The sequence below is a fragment of the Artibeus jamaicensis genome, unplaced genomic scaffold (assembly GCF_021234435.1).
Source record: "Artibeus jamaicensis isolate MK-2021 breed Jamaican fruit bat unplaced genomic scaffold, CSHL_Jam_final scaffold_537, whole genome shotgun sequence".
In the NCBI taxonomy this organism is placed as follows: Eukaryota; Metazoa; Chordata; class Mammalia; order Chiroptera; family Phyllostomidae; genus Artibeus; species Artibeus jamaicensis.
In genome coordinates, this window is record NW_026522047.1 from 17390290 (window position 1) to 17410000 (window position 19711).

A 19711-nucleotide genomic window follows, 5' to 3' on the forward strand; every position below is an offset into this window, starting at 1 on the left:
TGTATCTCAGTAAATCTGACTCAAGGAACTTTTAATGTTCTGTCATTCAAAAATCATCCCCTCTCACTCACACACACTCAAAATCTAAAAGGTTAAAGATGAACAGGGAAAAATATTTGCAGTATATGTAATAGAGTGTTCACATCTTCAATACATAAAGACCTGTTCGAAACCTGAATCGTCATCCTAATGAGAAAAATAAACAAACCACATGAACGAATTTTGTATAAGAAGAACCTCGAATGATCAATAAACTAATAATAAAAGATCAATTTCTCAATCAAAAAATTATAATTAAGATAAAATCTCAGTTTGTTAAAATGTCTAAAAAACAGCAGAGTTGGTGGAAAGAAAGGAAATAAACACGCCTGTTAGAACAGTAATTCAGCTCAGCATTTCAGGAGAGCAATTCAGCAATATTAAGGAGCTTCTCAAAGCTTGTAGAATTTGCCTAGTTATTCCTCTTTTAAGATTTTTTTCTAAAAAGAATAAATAAAAGAGAAAACCATAGATTTATGCACAAAAATGTTGTGGCAGCTTTAAAAAAAATAATATGAAACCAATATAAACAACTCAACTGTCTACCAATGAGGAAATAACTAAATAAATAGCAATACTCCACTCAAAAGAATATTAAATATGATATCCATTATATAAGGCAAAGTCAAGTTGGGGCAGAAATAAGAATATGAGGAAATGTTCACACATGTTTCTAAAGGGGAAAAAGCAGAAGATAAGTTGTCTGTACAAAGCACAGAGACAAGGTGTGAGTGTGTTTGCATCAATGGGCAGTAACACTCGGGGCGCGTGCCAGAAGGTGAATAGCAGCCATATCTAGTTCTGTCGGTATTTTCTAAAACTTCTATAATAAACATATATATCAATAAATAAGCTGCTGTTATCTATTATTAAATAATTATAATAGATTTTTTAAAGTTAAATTTTAACCCAATATTCCCACAATTATATATGGTAAGGCACTTTTATAAGTCAACTTTTGATATACTTAAAAACTCTATCTGGTATCTGATCAACAGCTTTTTGAAAACATCCAGGTTGGCAGACACACAAACTTTAAAAAAATAGTTTTCTTTGGAGGTACAATAAAAATGGGAGAGTTTTTTTAAAAATGAGTTGGAGGTAATAATGTACTATTTTACTTGAAATTTTATAGTTAAAATAATTAGTCCTCAAACTATGTTGGGCCAAATCATCTACCATCACTGAGGGAAATTAGGAATCAGCTTGTCTGGTGAATCACACTGCGGAAAATGCCATTTAAATCCAGGATGCTAAGAATCATGCATTATTCTTTTGTTTGTTTGTTTGTTTTAGTTCTAGAATCTAGTAGAAGTCCACAAATGTTTCATTAATGAAATTGATATAAGGTCAAACTACAATATGCAGTGAGTCAGAGCTGAAAATTATCTTGATGTGTGACATTTTAAGTCACATGATAACCTGCCATTGCCAACGGCACTGACCCTGGCTTTCAGGAGCGCTAAACATTTACCTGAAAACCTGAGTCCACAGTGGGGCCTGGACATCTAACATTGCTTTCATCGCAAAGACCAGAAATTAAAGGAGAGGTTCTCTTTGGTTGGTGGAATCCACAAGTTTATACGGTTCTTTCCACATGTCCAGATTTATTTTGGAATGGCAGTGAAGCCTGAATCAATGAGGTGAATATATTAGTAATGGGGAAACTATTATCCCCTCCCCCCTCCAACCCCCATCATATGACTTGATGTTCTCATCTTAAGAACTGGTAACGCATATGAAGACAGGTAACTTAATTGTTTGGCTCACCACATTATTATCCCCAGATATTATCCCCAAATATTAGCTTAATAAATAGATGAATCATGACACATTTTTGGTTTGGCGAAACAGAAGCAGGGAAACGAGAACTACTTGCCACATTAGCATCGGTTGGCAGTTACTGGGTATCTCCTACCAAAGGCCACACACTAAGCAGTTCTGCAGTTTGAATTGGATTCAAACTAAGGAAATGTACTCTAGGTTTTAACCAACTACTAGGATCATATTTCTTAGGAGGCCCTGTACAAAGATCTCATGCCCACCCCCCAACTGCATTTATATATATTTTTTATTTCTGTATTTTACTTTTTTCCATTACCATTCAGACCCCTTATATGCCCCACCCCCTCCCAATCACTACACTGTTGTCCGTGTCCATGAATTCTTTTTCCTTATACCTAAATGGGTACAGGAGCAAGTACTTCTCCAGTTTGAGAATGATGACATTTTAAAAATTGATAAAAATGAAAATGAAAGTACATGGCATTTGTTAAAGGGTAATAAAATAACTTCAGTCAATTGGCTAGTTCTAAACCAGTAGATTTCTTTAAATAGTAATGAAATCACTGCTTTTTTAAAAAATCCATCATTATTAAAATTAAAAAAAAAAGTTGCCTCAGCCTCCACCAAAATTAGATTTGTAAGTTGCTGGTCATTCCTATAATTAAATCTATGTCACAAATTTGCAAGAAAAATGGTCACTGTGACTAATGCATTTACTTGCTACACAAGTCCTGTCAGACAGCGGAGAGCATTATGCTGCTAAAATGGAGTAGGGAAGGATTCTATACATTTTTATTAAGGAACAAAGAGCAGTTTTTATTTACGATGGCTGCACTTTAGATAAGAGTTTGTTTGAGAAGCAAACCTGCATGTAACTGTCACGGGGCTTTTCTCTTGCCGGCGCTAGAACAGCACACTTTTAACTCTATGGACACGCTGGGCACCCCGCATCCATCGCCCTTTCGGGGAGAAGGGCTGTGTAGAAAACGCTGTGAGGGAAGAAACCCGAATGTGTTCCGGCTGCCAGAGCCCTTGGTTCTGGGGGCTCCTCGCCTGAGCTCTCCAGGTGGTTTTAATTCTCCCTTTGGAGGAAGGGACTGCGAATGATGTCTAACAGGGCCACCCCCAGCGCGAGGGAGAGCAAAGTGACTTAGAGGACGCAGGGACAAAGCATTAGAGGCTAAATTTGCTTCTTTTCAAGAAAACTCAGGCTGCAGGAGAGATAGGTTCTCGGCTGGAGGCTTGTGCTAGCTGCACTTTTTATCAGAAGGAGGACGGACTGAGAGCCTGGTAGAGGCAACAAAGCTTAGCTGTAAAATAATACTAGCTTTTCCCCATGTGCTTTAATTCTGGTAGCCTTCTGTTCATGACAAGATTGCAATTTTTAATTTACGGTGTTGACACAAAGTTTTGTGTGAAAATAAATTTAAATTTAAAAGGTAAGTTTTATTTAATGCAGCAATACAAATATTATATTTATTGGCCAGGCAAAAGTCATAAAGGTGCCTGAACTTTGGAAGACATTGCTTTAAAGGCAGTTCTTGTCTTCTTAAATCGTTTATCTTAATTTATTTTTTCATGTATTTATTATGCCTTATGCATTTGCTTCAGTACCTAGAAAAGTGCCTTGAATGTAATAGACTCAGTACTTTAATGTTAATTTTATATCCTATTTTCCTTTTCTGTGACACAGTGCTAATAAACCCAATTGTATTTTTACAGAGAAAGCAGTCTTTTCTCACAATCCAGCTTGTATGATGTTCATTTGCCCAAAGAGGTGAGAAAAGAAATGCACAGCTTCTGGTGGGCTCCATTTTACAGGGTGGAAGCCACCTTCCTATGGTCTGAACACTCTTCAGAAGGTATTCCGACACCTAAGACAGGCACTTCACATCCCGGTTTTACTGAGTTCTTACCAGTAGAAAGGAGGAACTTAAAATGACACGCTACAAGATAGTACAGTACTGAATACCGCTTAAAAATTCAGTCGTTTGTTTGTTCTGGCATTTAAGCTTAGTGAAAATAATTCTGAACAAAAAATGAACTTTGGAGGGGGAAATCAAGATCTCAAGTGAATAATTTGGGTTTGTTGAGCTTTTAAGCAAATTGAGGAAAAATATCAGTACAGTTTTCAGTATTGCCCAAAATGGATATTTCATAAACAAGCTAAATTAAAAGTTGACATCCTAGATTTAGGTGAAAGGAAAATCAAACAAACAACTGAGTCACATCTGGTACTATCTCTAATCGTCTGTGCTGATCACCGAGACTCTTGCTCTGGTTTTTCAAAAGCAGCCCAGCCATCAAGGAGTAACCAAGTACATGCACTTCCTCTCTGACCATTCCCAGTGTGGCTGAGCATATTGTTGTGCAAGAAGGAAAGAATAAAAGAAATCACATCCCGGGTTATTAAACAGTGCCATTTGTGTTTGGGATTGCTTTCTCTCAGCACCTACAGTAGCATCAGTTAACTCTTCAAATCTTTCTACAAAGCTGGGGAGCAGGGATGACCCAGCCAACGTGAAGAAGAAAGACAGTCAGTTCTTCAGCTCAAGGCAAGGAGTTCCCTGAACACCTGGTCTCACGTGAAAAGAAACAAAACTATTAATCTCAGAAGATAATAGCTTCTTCTGGTTGCAGGAATTACTATTTTAAGAGAAAACTTATATCAAGAAAAAAACCATTTCTTAATACTTTAAATGAAGAGGAGATGCAGAAAGTACACTTTCTTTCTCCATCTCTATACATCTACAGTGACTCTTACAGATCTTTAGACTCGACATTAGACCATTCACTAAGATAACTTAACTGTGTCTATCATTCTTTGCAGCTGTTTCAGAAACCCTTACATTTATGTTGTCATGTGTCACTATAATGTTGTATCACACAGTTATTAGAAACTCTATTTGGATGATCAACTTTGTTACTCATAGGGTTTTCCTCTAAGATCAGGAGTTACCAAAACCAGTACACTGGCTGAGGAGTCTAAAAAGAAAAAGTCCTACCTTTACCTTTTACATTTTAACCTATAATCTTGAAGACCTGGAAATGCCAAATTCAGCCTCCAAACCAAAAATACCACAGGTCTAACAAATCATGTGACTGAAGGTTTTTTTCAATACAATTGAATGTTTACAAATAAAACAATTTTTCAGGTGGAATTTTTTTTAAAGTTGCTAATATCTATTTTTAGAAATCTTCCCTTTGATGAAGAAGCAACACATGAGGTATCTGATCGTGAAATACAATGCTTTTACATAGAAAAAATATATAATTTTAATGGTATTTAAGTTATTCTGGGTGGTCGACTATCAAACTGTATTAAAATCTCATCAAGGGAAATCTCAAAATACTTATTATGCTCCGAAATTATTGTTAACCAAACAATTTAAATAAGAGGAGGAGATAATGACATTAACTTCTTAACTTAAAGCAATCCTCTGTGGCATGATTTTAAAATATTCTCTTGGTCTGAAATTTATGTAAATTGAATTCATCTATCATTGGTTATTACCAGCCTAGCTACATTAAAAAAACCCACAATTTTCTGTAACAATTAGCTCTTTAAAACACTGTTTTAATTATACCTGGGACATTATTAAACTAGCTATAAATAATATGTACACTACTTTATTTGGTATACCCGGAAGTCTGAAAATCAACAAGAATGCCCTCACAGTTCTTTCTTCAAAAATTCTTGTAATAAAAGCCTTTCTTTCAAAGTCTTAAGGTAATCTAAAGTAAATTCTCTTTTCAGATTCCAATATGTAAACACAAAAGAAACGTTCATAGCTCCTAACCAGACAGTAATCCCTGACTCAGTGTATTTTAACACTACAGGAGTTAGTCAGAGAGAACCAACTCAGTTTTGCGTGTGTGTCCACAGTCTCACACAAATCATGGCAGTGCTTGGACGAAACACAAGCACCTTATCTTATTCATTCCTCACCACGACTGCACAGTGCAGACACCATCATCATCTCACTTTACAAACATGGAAGGTGGTGTGGTGAGGCCAGTATTCAGCCAAGTAAGGATAGAAGCCCAGGCGAGTGTGACACCAGAAACCATCCTACTAACCATAATCCTGAATTTTAAGAATAGGGAGTCATTGAAATTAAGAATAATCTGACAGTAACCAGAGGGGAGGTAGAAGGGAATAATGGGAGGAGAGGGGGGCAGGGTTTTCAGGAACAACTATAAAGACACATGGGCAAAACCAAGGCAGGGAGGGATCAGGGGAGGGAGGTGGGGACGGCTGGGGTGGGTGGAAAATGCAGACAACTGTACTTGAACAATAAAATATTTTTAAAAAAAGGAATAGGGAGACATTTTCCATTTATAAAGAAAACTCCCCCAACCCCTAACAAGTACCACCCTTTAAGAATCACAAAATATAGCCTGAAGTTTATAATTCAGAATTAAAATAAGTCCTTTCCCCAAGCCCAGTTCAGGCCCCAACTACTCCCTGAAGATTCCTCTTATCATTCCACTGCGATTCATCTCTTCTTTCGAACTCCTGACCACTGCTGTCCTTGTTCACGTGCAGAAAGCGCTCGCTGCCTGCTGCGACCCACTCTCCTCTTCCACAGTAACAGAAATCCAAACGTCAGCTCTTAGCAAACGAGCCATGTCCCAGCCCTCCAGTGGCTAGGCACGATCACATGACTAAGTTCTACAGTAAAATATTCCTAAGAGTGCTGCTGAAATTCTAGGAATGAGGTTTTTAACAAGCGGATTTAGCTTTCAGGGGAGCTCTTCCATCCTCTTTCCCTTTCCCTTGCTATCTGGGCACCTTTCTGCCTGGAGCGCCAGCAGCTATCTTGGGTCACGAGGCAACCCTGGGGAAGGAAGCACTGTGGAGTGAGTGGCGGAGGAGGCGAGCGGCGTGTCAGTCCACAAGGAGACCGTGAGGCCACTGTTTCATCCTGCACAGCCTCCTCCAGGTTTTACCTACAACAGAAATAAACCTTTCCCTCGTATAAGCTGCTTTTATTTTTTTGTTCAATAAGCTGAACCCAATTCCAACTGATTTCGTTCAGACTCATACATATTTCATAATCCGAGGTTTATTGTAACTATGATGGAGGAGGGAGAAAAAAGAAATAGAATTATTTCCTTTATAACACTTCAGCAAAACATCTCCAATCACAATTTTCACTCTCAAACCCTCTTTGATAATTTTCAACTTTGGGAAATAAAAAGCATGGGCATGAAATAGAAAGAAAAACAAAAAAAATACAAAAAAAAGCAGGCTAGCACCTCTCTGGCATCACTCTGCCATCTCCTCTCCTCTCTTCGCAGTGAGCGAAGCCCTAATACACGCTGAGGCCCAGCTCAGAGAAACTGCTTCTGTCTGACCCTTGAATGAGGAGTGCATGTTCCGCCTGCATTTGAAAGTAACATACCACACAGGAACATCTTTTGTTTGACTTCTTCACTTTTACATCGTGTTTCTTTTTGCACGTGTCAATTTCACAACCTAGAAGGATCCACGTCACATTTCTTTGCACACCCTAGAGCTACTAGAAAATGACCTCTGTGTGGCAGGACATCAATGAATACTTTTGATTGATTAACTGAATTAAGATAGATGATAGAGGGGGTAAAAGCAGAAGACTAAAAAGAGAGAAGGCACAAATTCTTAGAAGTGAAAAAGCGCAATAAAAACCCAGGAGTTTCCCAGGACAAGTTTTACTCCGCGGGACCGTATCAAAGAGTCAGACCTTGCAGAACCAATACCATGATGTGCTCATCGTTCATGAGAGTCAGTGCAAAGCTACAACCGAACCAAGTGAGCTCGTTTTCCAAATAAGGGGCAATGCACTTTGCTTTAGTTACTCATACAATTGCCTCAACCTAGTTTCTTAATGACCTTAGACTTTTAAAAGAGTAGAGATCCAGCTTAGGAAACCATGCTTTGATAGTGAATGTATATGATTCCAACCCACATTAAAAAATTGGATTCTAGCAAGATCATATTTAACATATTATTCTGTCAATGGTGACAATGTACAGAAAATAATACTTGCACACATGCAGTAATGACTTAAAATATTATTGGGTCTAACATAAGTAGGTCAAGAGATCATTTTCATTAAATTGACTCTATTATCTCTCTTCTGAAACCCAATGATAATACCACTTCAGGAATAACATTACTACTTTAAAAACAAGCTATATCCCAAACATATTTTGCAGAAGTTATGTAAGTAAAAGCTCTGTAACCCTGAAACATTAAAATCTGCACAGACGTATATAGAATTCACACTCTGTAATAAAAACATTTGAAAGCTTTAACTACATTTAAATACATACAATAACAACATCAAGAACATTTTTTACAGAAGCAATTGACATTTTGCCTAGATACATGAATCAGTTTATACTTCATTGATTCTGCTCTCAATTATTTGCACTACATATCTGCTAATAAAGTATGTACCTAAAAATACAGTATTCTAATTTAATTTTGTGAATTTAGTGAAGTTTTAGGGAGGATATAAATAAAAGTATTCAATTAACAGAAAATTCAGCTTCTTTCTCACTCATTCATAATACAATCACATTTTTTGTTATACCATCTATTTTTAAAATGATTAAAAATGCTAAAACAGTATTATCCTTTAATTATAACATATTATAATTATATGTATGAAACTTGAACTATTTTTAATCTTTTTACATTCAATTTATAGTTTGCCTATCAAAAATATTACATTTTCTTGTGAAGTACACATTAGTTATTTCCTCATTTCAATTTTTCTTCACATAGATTTCTCAGAAGAAACCAAGATGGTAGCTTCTCTGACAATGAAATGTACAAAATAAATGACATGTCAACAAGTAAATGAGCACTCCCTGTCTGAGCAGCTGGGTCATGTCTCCTTTTCAAACTCCTTAGCCCCATGCTACAAAATAATAATAATCTAAAAGACCTCATTAAATGATCAATATATTGACATAACCTCTATAAAGAGACACACAGTGTTTTAATTGATTCCATGAATCCATTAAATGGAATATTAAACCCAAGTCTACAAATTATATTGTAAGAGAAAATATTTTTTTATTTATTAACTATTTTTCCAGGTTATAGATAATGGATCATAAAAAATACAAAAACTTATATTTAACCATATAGTAAAAGAAGTCCAACATTACTAAATCTTTCATACAAATAACATCCAACAAAAGTTATAATAGACAAGTGAAACCATGTTTACTTACCAAAAAACTTCCAAAGGCTGAATTAAATATTGCTGCTGCCTATAGAGAAAATAAATGGGGGGAAAACTCACTGAAGGTGAATAGGAAAAGAAAAAGCCAAGATTATCATTGTCCCATACCCACTATTCAAAAATCTTAAAATATTGATGCTATAAAGCAAAGTTAGTCACTGCCTACAAAAACCGCCAGCGGCCTACAGTTTACCGAGACAGATGAGCTGCAGGAACTCATAAATAACAGGTCTCCTAAGCAGGCAGAGCGGGCTTGCCCTGAGACTCTCTGAACCTCTGTGACAGCCCCAAAGAGCTGCGACCAACAACAGTAAACGGAAGCCTCGTTGTTATTGATTTTGCTGCTGAAATTGAGACAATCAGAGGGTGACGTATTCATAAAAATTTTCATATTACTGGGAAAGGAAACCGAGAATTGTTAAGAAAACATTAACTACTCTCTATCGGGGAGCCTATGTCCTAGGAGACCCCCACAAAGTGAGATCGTGGTTTCCATACAGCACCCACTAAAATTATGAACAATGTCTTCAGACCATGGAAGTTATTGCTGCTCCATTCCTTATACAGTAGAAACAAGCAAGAAACACTTCTATTGGGTGTTCGAAGTTCAGAGAAGAAATATTTGACTTTGCTTACCTAAATATCCAGGGAATACACAGTAGAAGCAATACAGCTCTTAACTTTAAACCAATTTATTCCATGAAGCTATACTTGAGCCCTAAAAGCATCTCGCATTACTCAAAAAGGATAGAAACTTGTATAACGTCCCATTTGATGAAAAAAAAGAGAAGGAAAGGAAAAAAAACAATAAAAGGCAAAAGGAGGGGTAGAGAAACCCTAACGACATCGCCTGCAGATCCAGAGCAGAATGAAGTTAATCACCATGGACATTAGCAGCCACATCGTAGTAAGAAGTCGATGTCAGTTCAGCAAGTTTGAACCAAGTCCAAAGCCAAGCTAAGAGCTGTAGCTGAAAATGCCTTCTGCTCCAGAAGAGGATGCAAGGAGAGTGCATGGGTAATGAGATCCTTGGCTCCAGAGAGCTTAGCTCTCCTGTTCAACTTCATAATTAATTCAAAGCTTTGATAATTTCATTAGATTTCTCCTTTGCTGGCCCCATCAATAAAAGATGGCACTGGACCACACCTCCTCCATGGCATAAATGCAGGCACAGACCAGGGAAACCTTTGCTTCCTGACAGGGGTAATGGCATATGGTGTTCCATGTTGTGCAGGGAGCAGAGAAAAAATGAAGATTCAGCTGCATAAAACACTGCAGATGACGACTGCAAACTACAGCAACATAACCATATCTTCCTGGAACTCCAGCTGGATGAATTAGGGAAAAAAGTTGTATGTGGGGAGAAAAAGAAGTAAAACGGTATACATAAAGAGCCGTGCTGAGATCAACAAGGAACACTGCCTTCCTTCCTACAAAAATGTACCTTCCCCACAAACAGTGATCATTTCCTGATCCTACTACATTGTGCTTAAAATGGACTGATCTCTATTTTTAGTACAGGAATGAAGTCTTCCCCTTTGAACTCCTCTCCTCCAAATTTGCTTCCTGCCAGTGTCTTTCACCAACCTTACAGTTTTGTTTATCACTAAAATGGATGGTTAGAAATAAAAAGGCCTAGAAGCCAAGTAAAATAAATATCAATTACCACTCATCAGACCAACTCACCATACTCACACTCCCTCCAGTTCTCTTTTGAAACCCAAACACAAGGAATATGTTCCATATGATTGGCTGTGTTTCTGCATTTTATAAAATGACAGTGACGGCTTAGGTGCCCAAAGGTGCTTCAGGCCAACTTATTCCAAGCTGTTTTTCTGACAGAGGTGATGGATTTTAACTTGTTCACTCACACTATGCTCAGTCTTTGCACGAAGTGACATCGGGCAGTCACCACTGAGAGCTTCGGGTACTCTGAAGACTCATGTAAAATCAGACACTACACCAAGAATCTCGGGCTCGATATCAATAGATAATCAAGCTCGCAGTTGGCTCACTCCTACACTTGTGGCAGAGGGTTACGTTCTCCAGAGTTCCCACGAGTGATGACATTCATGGAGTACTTAACTGTTACACAAGGGACATGGGTGTCTTCTGACTTAACGAGGAGTTCCCAAGTCCTTGGCATGACACACAAGGCTCTCCAGAAACAGGTCCCTCTCTGGAGAGAAATCGCATTTCCTGCCTCAAATGTTATATTCTGACAATTCTCCAAACTCACCATGTTGCTTCTTACCCCTTTCTTCCCTGGCCTGGAGTGCCCTCTCTACCATTCTCCCCTCCTCTACCATTGATCAACTCCGCTTGGGCACTATTCTTCCAAGATTTCAGCCATCTCTTCCACACACACACAGTGACGCTGCTAGGTGGACTCAGTGTCCCCACACCTGCTGCCACAGCTCCCTGAGCACACTGAGGCCATGGCACTGGCCGTACTATGGAAATGACCTATCTGCATGGCTACCTGTCCCTGCAGACCAAAGACTTCTAAGGAAGAAATCTGACGCAGCCCATCCTAAGTACCTGCATGTTTGTTATGGATTGCTGAAATAAGCAGAGCCCCCAGAAACACTCCAAGTCTACCTCACCTACTCAGTTACTCTACCTGTCCAGCAGAATCCAGGGACTGGAGGACACAGAGGGCTGGACCTGCCCAGGCCAAACTGAGCAATAGCAATGACAGATTTAGATTTCAGTCTCCCACCCGATAGGAGCATCTCTGACATCTTGTTTTACATCCCACAACCTCCCGATTATGATCCAGTGACATAAATATGCTTAACATAAATAATGTTTCAAAAGTTACCACTGCTATAAAGCAATCAGGTTAGTTAAGTAAAATCTAGAATTACCAAGGAATACAATGCAGCCATTACAAAGAGGATTTTTTTATGATTCTCTTTTCATTATCAGTATCCTATATATACTGATAGGAAAGCTTGCTGACCTTTAAGTGAAAAAGCAAGTTTCACTTAAAGTTTTCACTGTCTATAATCCCTTCAATGTGTTCTTGTCCACAACAAGCAATTCCCAGGCACCTGCTAGGTATGCTACAATTCAACTCAATTTGGCCACTATCCGCCTGAAACAAGTGTCAGATCCCACTAGTTAAGGGCTCAGTCCCACAAGACTGTCCCCATTTTAGACGTCCATCGTAAGTCCAAGTTGTCTCCTGTGCTCCTGGACAAACTGGCTATAGATCAAAGGTTCCCACAACCCCGTCCCTGAGTTTGATTCGTTTGCTAGAGCAGCTCACAGGACTCAGGGTGCCAGTTTGCCCACTAGATTACTGCTGTGCTATGGAAGGACATCACCCAGGAGCAGCCGAATGAAAGAGATGCGCAGGGCAAGGCAAGGGAAAGGGGTCAGAGCTATATATAGGTCCACTCCAAGTGCACCAAATGCGTGTTTCTTACTATAAATCACAGTATCACATTCTGATCGTGTTAATATTTACACACATACATATGTATGTATAATACGTATGTACCGTAGGTACAGGTTTGCATAAGAAAACACTAACATTTTTTTCTAAAAGAGATCACAAAAAGAACTCCTAACTATGATTAAATTTGTTGAATGGGATTGGGTGAGGGTTGTTTTTATTTTTCATTTTGCTCTGTCTGTCTTGTTTGGCTTTTGTTTTTAACGTGTTACTTTTCTGTATTTCACAAGAGTTATCTGGCCAGGAAGATGTTCACCTACTTACTGTTTTCATTTTAAATTCCTTTATGTTAAAACATAATAAATAAATATTTCATTTTAAAATGAAATTAAGGCCCTTGCTGGTGTGGCTCAGTGGATTGAGCACCGGTCTGCAAACCAAAGGGTGGCTGGTTCGATTCCCAGTCAGACACATGCCTGGGTCATGGGGCCAGGTTCCCTGGTACAGGGCATGCTAGAGACAACCACATATTGATGGTTTTTCCCCTCTCTTCCTCCCTCCTTCCCCTCTGTCCAAAAGTAAATAAATAAAATTTTTTTAAATGAAATTAAGATTTCAATCCCTACTTGGTATATTAGAGGCATCTCTTGCCTGCCGCCCGACAAGCTGGAGGATGGACACCCTCTGGCACATGCCGCTGTGCGGGGGAGGAGAAGCCACAGGACAGACCAGGGGCATCTTCCAGGGGTATCTCTAGGGTGTGAATATTTGGTTTTGAAAATAACCCCCAAATCCACTATTACTTTTGCATTAAAACAAACAGGGCCAAAGAAAATGCAAACCTTATAAACTGATCTCAAACATGAACCACCAAAGACAGTTTGCTCTGAAGGTGGAACCCTTCAGGTTATAGGAGCAGACTCTCTGAACTTGAATGTCCCTCCTCAGCCTGCTAGAAGCCATACCTGAGACAGTTCACTGAGTTTTAAATACAGCATTTCATTGATCTCTTTGGCTAGAGACAATTTGAGTCCCCATTCCCTGCCTAGAATGCTGTGTTCTACGAGAATGTTCCCTTACAGCAAAAACTCTGTCTAGTTTGTATAGAATTGTGCGGTCAGTGCCCAGAAGAGTGCCTGGCTCATAGTAGACCCTCGATAAACATTAATAACTGAATAAACGAACAAATACTTCTTGTGCTAACTGAATGTCCTGCACAGTAATGTTTTTATTAATAAATTCATGAAACCCATCTGCAAAGTATATGCTTTGGTATAATCACATTTGAAGGATAATTAGATCAATGCTAACTGGAAAAAAAAAGTCCACATTGAGGTAATTTTTTAATACTGCACAGGTTGGCTTCCTTTATATTACACATTTTTAGATAATATATTGCTTTTAGTATCAGCTTAATTTTACCCAATATATGGTATTTTACTAATGTTTCATTATATATTATACAGCTTGTCTTTATTAAATTATTTTGGAAAATTGAGCAAGTTGCATAATGAATTAATTTCTTCATAACTTTAAAATTATTTGAAATAAACAGAAAATTTTTTAAAAACCTGAAAACAATGGAGACACAGAGTCCCCCTGATGCATATAACCAAGTTTTCCCATCAAAAACTGAATGCTTTTACATGTTATGAAGTTCTCTACCTTCCGGTGAGCCCCACACCTTCCCCTTCCTCACTGCCATGGGTTGACCATGTTCCATGCCCTGCAGATGCACAAAAATAACCCCTGTTTACATGACTGCACTTCAAATCTATGAACCTGGCTGGGTCCTTGCCATGTCTTCTCATATAACGCTACATCTAAAACTTGCACACGCCAATCTAACATCCCTCTTTCCTTTCCCTCCTCAGTGCACTGAATTAAAAAATGAAGTCCATTGTTTATACCGAGTGTAGGTAATCTATTGCAAGTTAATTTATGAAACTTCCAGTTTTCACTGTTGCATACTCTGCTTCCCCAGCCAATGCCTACAGAAATGTCTGCCGAAATGTCAAAATGGAGTACGTATGGTTGTCTCAGAAATCCTGACAATGCTCCAAGCAGAGAATGTGTGGCAAGTATCTGTTCTAAAGTAAGATACGTATCTATGCAGTACTTCTTAAAAGACATGAAAACTAGGTCAGGGACCATTTCACACATGGGCCAGATAATAACGAACCAGAAATTCCAGAGGAGATTAATAAGAGAAAATGTTCAGGAATAGAGCATCTTTTGACTCTTTTCTCCTCCTCTAGGGGAGAGAGAGCTCACCGACCACCACACCTCCTAAGTTGGAGAAGGGACAATATATTCAAAATAACCAACAGTGGGGATAGGATAAACTATGAGAAGGCAAGAACGGTATTGCTGTCCTGTGCTGGAAATTTACTGGGGAAAGAAAGTACTTGCAAGGTGGCCAAGGAGCCCAGTGTGCTCCATGAGAATTCTGGGAAACATCACAGTGTGTTCATTCCCCAGAGTTGGATGGGGGGCAGGTTAGGGAGGATGTACATGTGAACAGAGACAGGTGGAGAGGCTGCCTAGAATGGACCACAATGGCGAGGCAAGGAGAGGGCAAACGGCCAAGTGTACTTCAGTTCTGTGATGCGGGTCAGGTTCTGTCAACTCCATGTGGGCCAAGCAGATGCCTCAGAGGACTTCCATCAAACTTGATTCGTCTGGAGAGATCCAAAATAGCAGCAGCATTCCAGGGAAGGAGAATCCAGCAGTAAGAGGCTAAGGGACATATTTAGGGGCAAGGGTGGAGGTGTACTCTAAAGAACTCCCTCCCTTAACCAGTCCAGCGAAAAGAGCTAGCCTGGGGACACCTGCTATGACAGAGGGCACCGAGGGTCAGACCACAAGAGCACCTATACAAAAAGACTGTCCCACAGTCTCTAATGCATCTGTTCTTACTCTCCCCCTGGCTCTATAGAGACCCAAAGTAGAGAAGGTGAGAAGGTAGAAAAACAGTAGAATATTCAGGCCCTCTTCCCCAGTGGTCCTGCTTACCTCATTTTATATTTTTATACATTATACTCAACAGACACAAACTATACGCATTCCCCTTAAGATTGGGAACAAGAGAGGGATCTGTCATTCAACACAGTACTAGAAGTTCTAGCCATAGCAACCAGACAAGAAGAAGAAATAAAAGGCATCCAAACTGAAAAGGAAGAAGTAAAACTGTCATTATTTGCAGATGACATGACACTGTACATACAGAACCCTAAAAATTCCACCAAGAAACTACTAGAACTGACCAATGATTTCAGTAAATCAGCAGGATATAAAATTAATATCCAGAAATCATTTGCATTTTTATATGCCAAGAAAGAGAAATTAAGAAAAGAATCCCATTCACAATTGCTATCATATATGTATATATTCATTAAGGAAAAAAGTACAATTTTCTCTGTTTTAAATAAACAGGTTAAGTCTAGGATGGGAAAGCAGGCAATCTGGAGTTTTAAACTAACTGGCCTGAATTATTTAACACCAAAAAGCTAATCCTTATTACTAAGTCTATGTTTGTAACTAAAAGTGACTAGAAAGCCCGGAAATGTAAGAGAGATGCTGTTGAAGGAGTGGGTGGAGTGGGGAATCGCGTCCGTGAGATGGCATCTCGTGTAGTGTATGATCCGCACATTCACACCATCCAATAAAGACATTTAAGAGCACAATATATTAAGTGTATATATGAGCTAAAACAAACAAAAAGCCAGGTACGAGACATGGAAGTCGGTCAGAACCAGAGGGGTAAAGCATGCCACTGGACGCTGCACTCTTCCGGGAATCCCAACTGTGACCACGGAGCAAGGTGGAGCACGGGGTGTGTCCTGCAAAGAGGGGTGGCAGCAGAAATGGGACCGCAGCAGGCCCAGCAGAGTGGAGAGGACTCTACAGAGGAGCAACTAGAAAGCTCTGCTGACAAAGTCAGGACAGTAATCCAAGGCCTGCATCAAGGGTGGGCAAGGGGCTGAAGTTACACTACCCGGGTGATGCAAGAACCCCAAACTCATGATTCATTCAAAGAAAAGAGAAGGTGGGTCAAAGACCAGAGGAGAAACTGGGTTTTTCACAATACACTAAAGAAGAAAATACTGGATCAATTAAAGACCTACATTTGGAAGGCAAAACTTTAAAAGTTTTAGAACAAACTGTGAGAGACTATCTTTGTGCCATCAGAAAAGAAAACAATTTTTTAAAGTAAAGATTTTAAGTAAGAAAAAGTACATATGAAAAAGGGAAGCCAGGGTTGCCACCCAACGAAGTTGTGACCAATGAGATATAAATCGATACATGTGCTTCACGGGGTGGGGAGCAGGGAGGCTAGTTTCCGGCACTGTTTTTCTTCCTTTCTTCCCACCTAGTGCAGTGACAGCTATTTTGTGACCGGAAAGGAAAGACCAACGCAGAGAGAGCCACTCTGACACGCCACAGAACAAATGCCAGGGCTTCCTACCGACGGGCATCTTGGTAAATGAGAAAATAAGTCCTTGCCTGGCTAAGCTACTTGTAGTCTGACTTTCTATTCTTTGAAGCCTAACAGACACAATCATGCTCCTAAACAAGGTAGAGAATAATAAAGGACTAACCAGGCAGTGCTTCCCCTAGGTGGGCTTATTAAGCTTTATCTGGCACTATCCCTTGTTCCCATTGCAAATGGCATAACACAAAAACAAAGGAAAGAAAACTGTTGGTGACAGCTGTTGGAGCTCTAAGCTGTACTGTCTTACCCTGGAAACGATCCTCATAATTGACCTAATTGGGTGAATTTATTTCACTTCAGCCTCTGATTAACAAGGAGAACTGTCCTTAATATTTACTTCCTTTCGAAGCATAGGTTCACTTTGAAAAATAAAGACATCGAAGATTAAATTCTAGTCCTTGGGCTCCCATTAAATATGGAAACACAAAGTATTTTCTTTTTGCTTGTCAGGTATTTTGCGAAGTGTCATAAAAGGCAAAAAAATTAAAAATAATAGAACTGGGAAAAAGTTTATTCTGGTTTTTTTAAAGCCAATTATAATGGATTTCTGATAAACATCTTAGTTTTAATTTTAATATTGACTATTTAATTACCACTATTTTTACTGTATAAATCTCGTAACAAGTAAAGTTGGAGTTATACATTTCTCTATTACCTTTAAGTACTATTGAACCATAACGCAGAAGTAAACATACAGGACATCCATTAAAATGCGAGGTTGTACACCCTGCTCGACATTCAAGGGGCATTCTCTATTTGATTCCATTATTTGTTACTGTATTTTTAGATTTTACTTACTTATTTTTAGAGAGAAGGGGAGCTAAAGAGACATAGAGGGAGAGAAACATTGATCGGTTGCCTCTCTCATGTCTCCAACTTGGGACCTGGCCCATAATCCAGGCCTGCACCCTGACTGGGAATCAAACTGGTGACCCTCTGGTCTGCAGGATGATCCCCAACCCACTGAGCCACACCAGTCAGGGTTGTTACTGTATTTTTTAACCAGCAATGGCTAAGAAATAAAACACTGTTTTGAAATCAGTTTTGAATATTTCTTCTCAACAAATAAATCTAAATGAAGACTATACTACTACCAATTCACCAATTTAAAGACAGATTAATTTTAGAACATGTACCATTAAAATTCACCACTCTAATAATCACTTTAACTCTTTGTTTTAAAAACATCACAGAAATTAACAGAAGTTCATATATATGCAAAGTAAGAGTAAATGACACCCAGCCACTTTTCTGCAAGTGAGCTATACCTCTTGCCTTTTTCTACAGGTCCCTTTCCTGATATCAATGTTTAACATTATTTAATACCCTTAATCTTGAAGTGAGCGAGGGATGGATATTCTTGTTTATAACTAACTATTCATCTCAATTCAGGCCCGGAAAAATATATTCAAGTTACTGTTTCTGGGTACTAAATTGAATCAGGTGTCTTCTCCTCTTAAGGAAATTAAGTTGCTCTTGTGCGAGAGCGTTTTAATGAGCACAGAGCCCGCGACAGTGATGAATGGGAACGACACCAGAGAGAGCACGCGAGCAGGACAATATGCGCACGGAACACTCTTACAGCCTATTTTTCACTGACTATTCTGAATGACTTCGCTGTTTCTTAAGGGGCCTATTAATCTCAAATTTAGTTATTACACAACGTTTATTTGAACATATATTCTGCAGATGATGACAGTTAATAAAGGAAATCTTTCACAAGCTGTATTTTTACATATTGTTCCAACTACAGCTCCCAGTCATTTGATGGTGTTGATGGAAAAACCTACAATGTGCTGAGGTGTTTTTTTTTCTTTTAAAGGCACATATATTCAGATTCTTTTCTAAGCACACAGGGACTCTTAAATAACTGTTAAAATGCACACAAAAAAATCCTACTTTGAAATGGTAAAAGTAATAGGACATCTTAACTGTTCAACAAAAATTGTTTAATGTGAAAACTCATCCTCCTAAGACAAACCAGATACCTTTGAACATTTTTCAAGCTTTGGCACACAATACACAATACTTCTCGCATACCAATCTCCATGCTCGCATGGAATAGGGGAGGGAAGCCAAAATCAATTTTCTGGAGGCGCAAGGAATCAAGTAACATAGCTGCTTTGATTTTCTCCTTGGTGTGCTTTTTAAAAATATATATATATAAAATATCATGTACTTAAAATAGGGGTGATTTTATATTTCTTATTCCAGTAGCATACTTTAAGGCCTACAAGAATTATTTTAACCTTTTCCTTAAAACATATTTATAAATCCAAATAACTTCATCAATTCAGATTGTGGCTCTTATTCCAGGAGCAATTAGTTATTTTAAATATAACTGGTTCACAATGAGAAAACCTATTAGCAGGAAATATTTATAGTAGTTCAAGGATTTAAAATCTGTCCCATAATGGAGATGAATGCAGGCTCAAACACATTCGATTTCATTCTCGTGAAATCTTAGTCTTCAAAGGTATTCAATTACAATGAAATCGGAATTTTCAAGCAAGAAGGGTCCTTAGATACTATGACAAGCCCTTCATAAGTAAAGAAAATCCCCAAGGTCATGTGGGCTAATGGCAGAGCCAGAAAGGGCTCATCTCCACATACTCCCTGTACCTTCCCTGTTTCACCCACTGCCTGTTTTATATCTTATTTTTAAAAGCTATTTGTAGATGAACAATATAAAAAAGGCATATATGAAAACACTAATAGTGGTTATGTTGGGGTAATAGGATTATGGGG

At 38.6% G+C, this 19711-nt stretch overlaps 1 protein-coding gene across 2 annotated transcripts in view; it reads right to left on the reverse strand.

Moving 5' to 3' along the window:
• SLC10A7 (solute carrier family 10 member 7) overlaps positions 1–19711 on the reverse strand; it is a 191923-nt gene that overhangs the window by 123856 nt on the left and 48356 nt on the right. Inside the window, exon 5 of one of the 2 annotated variants that reach the window (XM_037162354.2) lies at positions 9055–9093. The exons of the other annotated variant lie outside the window; for it this stretch is intronic. Within the exon in view, the coding sequence (XP_037018249.1) occupies positions 9055–9093 (39 nt within the window). The remainder of the gene's footprint in view (positions 1–9054; positions 9094–19711) is intronic. 2 annotated transcript variants of the gene reach the window in all.